A 9,671-nucleotide genomic window follows, 5' to 3' on the forward strand; every position below is an offset into this window, starting at 1 on the left:
TATCAAGCTTATGCACCACGTACCTCTAGTACCCAATTTCATAGAAGTAGCTGAGCACAACAATGTTATGCTTACCAGAAAAACGTTACCAGCCAAGATACCATGTCACATGAACAATTTGTGACTGGTATCCTGCTAATTTTTACTAAGCACAAAACTTGTAAGCAAAATTGGGCCCAGATTGCTTCCAATAGCAGGGTGCCCTGGTAGAGGTTTGAAGACTTCAACTTTGAGTTTGATACATCAGTATGGTGTTCTTAAAGACAGAACCAAGGACTGCATGCAAAGGAGGCTGAGGAACCGCAAGCAATCTTCTGCAGTCCAGAACATTCTGAGACTTTCTTTGTTATGGTGGAGAATGAAATGTAGTACATTCCTTTGACATTTCTGATGTATTGTACATCATGTGTGTGCAATGAGGGGACAAGATTGTGTAAGCTATGTATATTGTGCACTATACATCAAGTGTTACAGTCATGCTACATGTACAAGTGGCTGTGGAATAGACTTGTGACAGGGATACCACACCATCTTCAGTCAGTTGTACACACCATATCCACCTACATGTACATGGTCTGGAGTTTGAACTGTTCTATCAACTCGCTTAGCAGCCATCACTTAAAATTTGCTGCAGATGATAGCACCCTCTCTAGTTGGTGTTTGGAACAGCCATTTGACACTGCAGACAACTTGAGAAAAGGATGTGACCTCATGGTGTTCGTGTCTTATTCAACAGTTTCCCTTCCTTGGGAAAAGTGAAGGTAGGATGTCAGTACTAAATACGCCCTTCCTCTTATATTATTCCAGATTATTCCTTCAAATAATGAACTATGGTATAGACATGTATTGCTTGAATGCAAGATATCGTGTCTTTTCATTCTAGTCTACACTCCACCAAAAAGAAGGAACCAAGCCGCTCTATTTCAGAATCTAATACACATGTACCCTTATTTGTTTTTGGTTTGTTTCTCCATCTTGTTTAGTCTCCATCTATTTCTTGTTCAGTTTCTTGGTTTTACATGGGATAACTTTCCGTATGTCTTTTCATTCAAGTCTACACTCCACCGTAAAGAAGGAACCAAGCCGCTTCATTTCACTCTATTTTGAGTTGTCTAGTCATGGAGGTAGAATCTAATACACGTACCCTTATTTTGTTTTTGGTTTGTTTCTCCATCTTGTTTAGTCTCCATCTATTTCTTGTTCCGTTTCTTGGTTTTACATGGGATAACTTTCCGTATGGCGCCACCACTTTTTTACTATTTTTTACTAAACGGGATATCTCATTGAGGTAAATTAGATACTATATTATTTCATATCAAATGAAAAAGTGGTGGCGCCATACGGAAACTTTTCCGTTACATGGTCACTCTTATCATACATACCGCCTTTTATCAAAATTTGACAAAGTGACTTCAAGTAAAGCATCTTAACCAGACTTTGTAATCTTTTAACCTTGAAAAATTTCAACATTTTAATTGAATCTATCTACTTTCCTCAACAGTGAAACAAACTGTTAATATTTACATGAATTGAACTATTTTATACAAATATAAAAAATAACAAGAATGATACACACCACTAGTTTTACATCCAAAAGTAAATATTCAAGTGACACCAGACGTTGCATTATAGTTTTTTTTAAAATTGGTCATCAGTAGTGCTTACAGATGTGTGTATAATAGGTGCTTTGACATTTTGAGCAAAAAACCCATTGCACCCCCGCAAGATATTCACTGTGCTTTCCCTCAAGTGCTGCCTAAAGATTTCAACCTTTGCTCAAAGTAGTGAAGCCACAGCTTGCACCATGATTATATTATCACCTTCAAATAGATGTTTGCGTACATGAAGCCAAACTTTTGTTCCACAAGTTTAAGAGCTGGTCAAAATATCACCGTCACAGAAGTTCTTTCAAGTACACACTATTTCATCGTTTTAAAGTCTTCTTCCCAAGAACTACTAAGCTGTACATTGTTATTTTTCAAACCTAAGGAACATTTAAACATGAAAGAACTATTATACGTAACTTTCATTTGATGCTGTGCCGTACCTCACAGGAGTGCAGGGGTTATATCAACAGGATAACAGTGTATGGCTTTAATTTTTAATCTTCATTAACTTTCCATTTAAAAAACAAGAATTAAAAAGGCAAATGTGTCACAAGGAAGTATTTCAGATGATTAATTATGCAAAGTTTAAATTAGAGCAGAAATCCTTTAGAACACTCCTCAAAATAACGGCAAAATATTTCCATACTAAGTCAAACTGTGTAAATTAAGTCAACGCAACTTCAATCATTCCAAGCCAACGCAACTTCAATCATTCCAAGCCAACGCAACTTCAATCATTCCAAGCCAACGCAACTTCAATCATTCCAAGCCAACGCAACTTCAATCATTCCAAGCCAACGCAACTTCAATCATTCCAAGCCAACGCAACTTCAATCATTCCAAGCCAACGCAACTTCAATCATTCCAAGCCAACGCAACTTCAATCATTCCAAGCCAACGCAACTTCAATCATTCCAAGCCAACGCAACTTCAATCATTCCAAGCCAACGCAACTTCAATCATTCCAAGCCAACGCAACTTCAATCATTCCAAGCCAACGCAACTTCAATCATTCCAAGCCAACGCAACTTCAATCATTCCAAACCAACGCAACTTCAATCATTCCAAGCCAACGCAACTTCAATCATTCCAAGCCAACGCAACTTCAATCATTCCAAACAATACAGTGCATTATAGAATATATGGTCAAATACACGATCAAGTGTTTTTGGTGGTCTCTCAACTGAATAATGTTCTTCAAACAAACAATTTTTTGTTTTTGAAGCAATCTACTTCAAAAGGTGAATCCAAGTAAAATAAATACATTAAATTAATTTTTTTACAAGTCACTGTGGGACAGCAAATAGGAATATTATAAGATAGTGCATGATTTAACCGCATCCTCAACTTACAATTCCCACTAAAGTGACTAAAATCTCAGTTCAAAATACAATACAGCAGGCATTCTATCCAGCAAATTTACTTACACATCTGTGCATATCATGAAGCTTTAAAACTGGGCATTAACCCCAATCCTTTCATACAAACTTGTGCGAGTTTCAACACGAACACAAGTTTTCTGAAAAATCCGTTCCTCGGTCACACACAAGCTTCAAAACACGTCAGTATCAGGAAGGCTTAACAAAATTGTGCAAGTACAAGTAGAATCAAGCAGTGACCCAGTGACCGATCGGATAGCTTTATGGTGTTTGTATTCTCTATTATGATAATTTAATTTTAATAACAAGCTCCTCACTTGTAGTCCTTTATAAATTTCACAATCTACAAGTAGAATATAACAAATGCAAAACAGAAATATTTTGCATCAATGAGCTAAAAGCATGTAAAGCATGAAGCTAAAAGCATGTAAAGCATGAAGCTAAAAGCATGTTTGCACATGGATCCATTTCACAAAGAGTTGAAGATTGATCTTAACTTTGTACTTATCTTAAATTGCTTAGCATGTGATAAGTGTGATGTGACAATACAAATCAATATAGCAATACTGCCAACTCATCTTAAGACGAAAGTATTTGACTACTTGGTGAAATTGAACCCTGTCGGTATCATAAAAATGTAATAAGCCTTAAACTCATCAAGTAAATTGTTGTTATTTACATTCAACACACAATGTAAGTTACCATGGATGGCATCTACATCCTCCAAACACAAACCACATCCAAACACAAACCACATCCAAACACAGACTTTTTACAAACTAGGAAACTAGATGAGTTTTTATTAAATTATATATCTCTATAAATATTTACACTATACACATTGGAATTTTGATTTATTTTTGTTTTGTTCTAGTTATTGCAACCTCAAGACAACCAACTACTGTCTACCAACAAAATCATAAAAAACAATGATAGAAACTTTTGACACATCAAAAGGGAAACCAAGAACAGAGCAAACTTTTCAGACAATTTGTTCTTCTTCTGATGTCTTGAACTTTCTTCCAACAGGAATTCTTTTTAGAAGAATCGTGTGTTCAGGCAAGACCTGACAACATTTGCTGGCATACACATTTTAATTTATCTTTCAAAACCATAGGGGATAATATTCAAAGGTATGACAGATAAGTTGGCTTTCAAATTCTGGTATCAGGTTGATTTTCAGAATTAAACTTCTACTTGTGTGTGTTTCGGGTTCAAATTAAAGATTGCGCTTCTTGGGTTTGAGGAAACTTTCGGTTGATGATCAACACTGGCCATTTCTTCCAAAGGAACACTTTCACTCTATGTATAATGCCAGAATCTTTCTCGGATATGTACATTAATGCTAGATCTACAAGCAGGAAAATCACTATCCTCTTTGCAGAAAGCTACAAACCATAAGAAAGCTTGTAGGCCCCTTTTGGAAATTGTCAGAGGAAACAAAAACACACCCTGTCTAATACAGAAAACAAAATGGACTAACGACATGCCACACAAAAACATAATGAAAGACGGATAATATTACAAAGAAATACAGCAACAACCGTTACAAATCTCATGGATAAAGTAATCCCAAATCATCTTACAACTAACAGGATTGGTTAGAACTAAACACCAGGAATTAAAATTGATTTTGATAAGAACTTGCATCTGATCCTTGTCTTCGCCTCTCTTCCCACAAACTGTCCGCAGATTTCGGAGGGTCCTCGTTCAACCACAAACCTGTACCAAGACACATTGTTGTCATCGGACAGAGCTACCAGCCTCACTGCTCACTCAATACATCAACGGTGTAACCCTGTGAGTAGATACAACACTGTGAAATCAACTCTGGAACCAGTTAAAAGCAAAGCTACTGTAATCTGGCTCATTTTTGTATAAACTGTCTCTAAAAATTATACAAAAACCTTTTGTTTTTCCAAATTAAAAAAAAAGGAAAGAATATTTCAGTAAATAAACTATGGTAGTACAATGTATTTATACAACAGAAGCCAATAAACCAAGACAAACAACATTATTATGTGAAAATTTGTTCAGCATCTCCACATTGAGCGTCCCTTAATACACTTTTTTGCAGAGCGGGTCACGGGGTGTCATAGCCAAGTGGTTAACATCAAACTCAAGTTCTGGTAGCCAAGTCAAGTCATCGGAGTGAGGGTTCCAATTCTGGTGGCCAAGTCAAGTCATCGGAGTGAGGGTTCCAATTCTGGTCATGGCGCTTGTGTCCTTGAGCAAGATGCTTTTGTAATGTACGTAAAAGAACCCAGTTACACTTAAAGAAAGGGTTTACCCCGTTGTGTTTGGCAGTGGCTGCTGAATGCACCACAGCACCTTGTAAACCAATATAAGCTGTGATATTAGCAGGTCTCATATTTCAAAAAATGTGAAAACCTGTGTTAGAATGTTTCTGTTGGTTCAAGCTCCTTGAGTACCTTATCAGTAGATACGTTCACTATTCAAGACTACATATTATTATTACTCAGGCCTGATACTAAACAGAGGCAACAAAGGCGATTGTCTCTACATCCCTGGTCCTGGTTATTGCCTTGGTGCCCTTGAAATGCTCCCCAGTAAAAAAAATTCCTCATAGGGTGCCTATTACCAAGATTAAAATACCTTGGTGCCCTTGCCCTTTCAAAAACAACGCATACAGGCCTGATAACTTAATGATACTAAGTTTGTAGAGAGACGCACCTCTCCTGTCTGAAGCTGTCGTCCATGTACACACCACTTGCTTCATCCTCTTCATAACCATCATCGTCTTCAGATATCTCCTCATCAAGTAACATATCAAAGTCATGTCCGATACCAGAATCAGCACCTACTGTGGAGGTTTTACTGTCCAAACAAACAGGATAAAACAAACCCGGATTCATTACAATGTTTCCAGTGACAATCATTCAATGGATTTTTATTAACACAAGTTTTAGTTTCTGCAGTTGACTGGTCGGGACTCCCCCAAAGCTGAGAAAGATTACAGGAATGATTTTGGCCCAATGACCAGGACCTCAATGTAAAGTGCATTAATATGTTATTGTAAAATGCTCTATAGGCCAAATAAGAATTCTTATTATTATTAACGGGAATAGCCCCTCCTAAAGTATTTTCAGGTCTCTTACCTGCTGGCCCTGCATGCAAAGAACAGGATTCGCTTCAGTTTCTTGTTAAAGAAGAAGTAGTTGAAGGACCACAAGACCCCCTCTTCTCCAAAAGGATCTGACTCCAGGTCCGGGTTGTAGCTGTTGGGGGACAAACAAAATTACAACATTGATGCTCAGTTTTCCATTACTTAAACACTTAGTCATTAGTGGGAGCAGGAGGGCCAAGTATGGAGCCCTTATTCTCACCAAAATTTGTTGTTACTCTCACAACAAAAAGGGGATAAAAAGCAACCGAAGTTTGACATATCTTTGAAATTTTCACAATTTCAAACAGTATACCAACCAGCACCAACAACCTTTGTTTAAAGGCGGTGTTTGGCTGCTGAATCAAATAAAAATAAATAAATTGTGGAATCTGTCTCACCTGTAGATTTCACACTCATTTGGGTTAATCTCATCATTGATAGCAGCCCATAATTTGGGACGGATCTGTGCTGCATAGATGTCACCCGAAGTGGAGAACATGTTACTGTCCACAGCGTTGACAGTCCAATCCAAACTGGGCTCACGGCTAAACTCATGGCTTTTGGCATCACTAGTAAAAGATAATAACAATAATCATGTCAAAACAGTGTATCAGTGCCACTACTGAGAATAAGAAGATTTTTCTTGAGAATTATGATTTTTTGATTTCTTTTTGCAATTTTATAAGTAGGACAACTAAGGAGCCCCTCTTTAAAAACTTTGACTGATTGGCTACTGAAAAGTTGCATGCCTGAGAAATCGAGTAGTACTTAATTTCTTAGATACAAAACTTTCCTTTGTACCTGAAATCATAATCTGGCTGAAAAGAAGCGTTGAGTGTTGAAATCAGGTAGAAGATCATTTTGCGACTGCATGTGTGGCACAGCGGTCCACTGGACTCATCCCCAGCGCTGGTACTGTACATCCCTGTCTGGGGGCTTATTCCAGCACGAGGACTGAGCGATAGCTGGCTCTGCGGAGGGGACAACGCCTGGAGGTCATCTGGGGTGTGGCCGTTTTCCTGGCTCAACATCTTAAAGAGGCGCTTGTCATTACCTGCCATCTTGCAAGAGTAACTCTCCAGCCTATTTATTGTTGGGAGAAAACGCCAAATAAAAATGTTAAATTAAATTCATGTTCATGTTCCCTACTTAAAGTGTTGAGCCTGTCTTATATGCAGGAATGTATGTATGGGGGGGGGGGAGAGACGCAAACAACAATCGCATGTAATTGAAGTTGCTATTGATTGTTTATGTTATAACGTATCATTAGCAATAACAACATTCCATGAACATCTTTTTGAAATGATTGTTTACTTTATTAATATACCTTTACCATTTGTATAAGTAGTAAATAAAATAATAAAGTAAACAATCATTTCAATTTTTTTTACAGGAAGAAAAAAAGGGAAATATTATATCAATAATAAAAATTTAAAAAAATGTCTATTAACTGATCACACTTTCCTTTGACAGACAAATCAGTGACACAGACAAATGATAGAAAATTTATGCCAAATGACATGGAATGATTACAACAATTAAATTAATTCCCTACTTACCTTCCTGATAATTTGCAATCTCCTGTTTCAATGGTCAGTGCATTTCCCATTGCATCCAAATTTGGATTCTCCAAAAGCTTCATGTTGGGTGTTTGCGAAATATTTGTTTCTGACTGAGTGTAGACTGGTGTGACTTCTGGCCTGCTGCTCTGATGAGTCTGCGACAACGGAACTTCCTTAACTTTACTTTGGAAAAAGTCCCTCAAAAAGTCAAAATTTCCTCTTCACGCAAATGTTGATCTTCCACTGATAAAACAACAGTGCATGTTTATAGGTCTACTACTAAAACTAGGACTTGTGCAGTTCGTGGCTAACGGATGAAAAATGGTGCACAAATCAACACACACTGTCGAGTTTCTGATGTCAACAAGCGAAAGCTGCTCCATTGAAATAGCACAGGAGAATTGGTTTCAAAATACCAAACAAAATTTCGAACCGAGAAAACACTCACTAATTCCACACTTAAGAAACTCCTTCACTCTCTTATATCTGCCTAAAACTTGCTATATACTTAACAAGTTGACCGTATCATGTTCCAACAATTAAAGATGACTTGAAATTAACAATTTTGACGAATTGTTTCCCGACGAAACCGTTGTCAAATATCTCCTCAGCTGTAAAAGACCAATTATTGTCTGATTGTTGTTTCCTACAGTGGCACTGGTAACCACTGTGTTTACCGCACGGAAACAACAGAATACAGCATGAATACAACAGAGAAAAAATCATTCATTTACGGGACACCAGCGAATCAATGACAGCCAGACGAGAGTTTTTACCTGTTTAGCTCGAATATTTACACTTATTTCTTACATTTTGCTCAATATCCTTCTTGTTACTTCGCAAATTTGTTATAAATAAATTAATAAGGAGGTAGTTTCACGATGTTTTCACAACAAACAATTAAGACAAGGCGAATACTATTTCTTAAATCAAAATCCCGTTTGCTACGAGGATACAAAACTAGCTGGTAGGTAAAAAGAAAAAATAGTTGGCAGGGCTCGATCTTTCCAATTTGCGTATTTCTCCGAAGAATTAAAGGGACAATCAAACATTATTACATTTTACGTAGAACTAAGTTAAATATTCCATTTTAATAAAGCATTAATACTTTTATTTGAAAAAACGCGTCAGTAGTTTACATCCTCTTGAAAAGTGCAAACTAAGAAAAATTAATCTTTGTTTTGTTCGCACGTTTTTGGCCAATGGCAGGAACGGTAACGATTTTTTTTTAGTGTCTGTAAACCGAGCTTTTTTAAAATTCACGATTTTTATGTGCGCGATAAATAATGATGCTGGTTGGTTGTTGGATGATGAGGTAATTTTTTTGATGTTGACTCGACGGGAATCTCCCCTGACGAGCAACAAAATTGTGAAATAATATTACGGGTGCGGGGGTTGGGTTTTACCGGTCCATATTTTAAAAATCTCCATGGTCAAGTAAAGTCGTCATTTGCAAGTTGTAGTAGAGTGAATTTTCATGGGGATTTTTGTGTGCAGGGCGTCGGTGTTGTGGGGGCTTGTGTTGATGAAGGTTGTATTGTAACGTGCGGCGCACACACCCGCCCCGGACTTTAGCTGAAGTCGTGACCTTGAATTGATGTGACCTCGGTTATTTATCAACAGCATTTTCCTTTGTTTGGCAAGTTTTAAAAAACTACCCCTATATTTACCCAATGTTTTACCTATGTACTCATAATGTCTAATTGGTTTACTTTTTTTGTGGCATAACGTAGGCTCATCTTAGCCCACCTTGTTGAGCTGTATATGGCTCCGCTTGCCTTTTGGAGACCAGACAACTCGTCCGTCGGACAACTCGTCCGTTCGGACAACTCGACGGTTCAGACAACTCGACGGTTCGGACAACTCGACGGATGATTTATTCAACCGTCAGACAATAAAGACATTTTATCAAAAAAATATCAAATGATTGCACTTAATTTGCAGAATACCACTTGACTTGGTTCCTTACTTTAGCATAGGCGCGACCCCACTTGTG

General features: G+C 37.5%; 1 protein-coding gene across 1 annotated transcript; it reads right to left on the reverse strand.

The window, feature by feature from the left end:
* Positions 1–1,443: 1,443 nt before the first annotated feature.
* Positions 1,444–8,294, reverse strand: LOC117289350 (repressor of RNA polymerase III transcription MAF1 homolog). The gene is made up of 6 exons (XM_033770436.1): positions 7,673–8,294; positions 6,915–7,196; positions 6,512–6,682; positions 6,106–6,225; positions 5,681–5,824; positions 1,444–4,784 (listed from the first exon to the last, which is right to left on the reverse strand). Exons 1-6 carry the CDS (start codon positions 7,753–7,755, stop codon positions 4,763–4,765), a joined length of 822 nt encoding a protein of 273 aa, XP_033626327.1. The 5' UTR covers positions 7,756–8,294; the 3' UTR covers positions 1,444–4,762.
* Between the last annotated feature and the right edge of the window lie 1,377 nt (positions 8,295–9,671).

The sequence above is a fragment of the Asterias rubens genome, chromosome 4 (assembly GCF_902459465.1).
Source record: "Asterias rubens chromosome 4, eAstRub1.3, whole genome shotgun sequence".
Taxonomy (NCBI): Eukaryota; Metazoa; Echinodermata; class Asteroidea; order Forcipulatida; family Asteriidae; genus Asterias; species Asterias rubens.

What these genes read in the sequence shown, in the direction of transcription:
- LOC117289350 (XM_033770436.1), bottom strand. Translation starts at nt 7,755, where the DNA reads ATGAAGCTTTTGGAGAATCCAAATTTGGATGCAATGGGAAATGCACTG. An exon ending in GATTGCAAATTATCAGGAAG is followed by an intron (nt 7,197 to 7,672) that starts GTAAGTAGGGAA and finishes AACAATAAATAG; the next exon opens with GCTGGAGAGTTACTCTTGCA. An exon ending in TTTGCATGCAGGGCCAGCAG is followed by an intron (nt 5,825 to 6,105) that starts GTAAGAGACCTG and finishes TTGTTTGGACAG; the next exon opens with TAAAACCTCCACAGTAGGTG.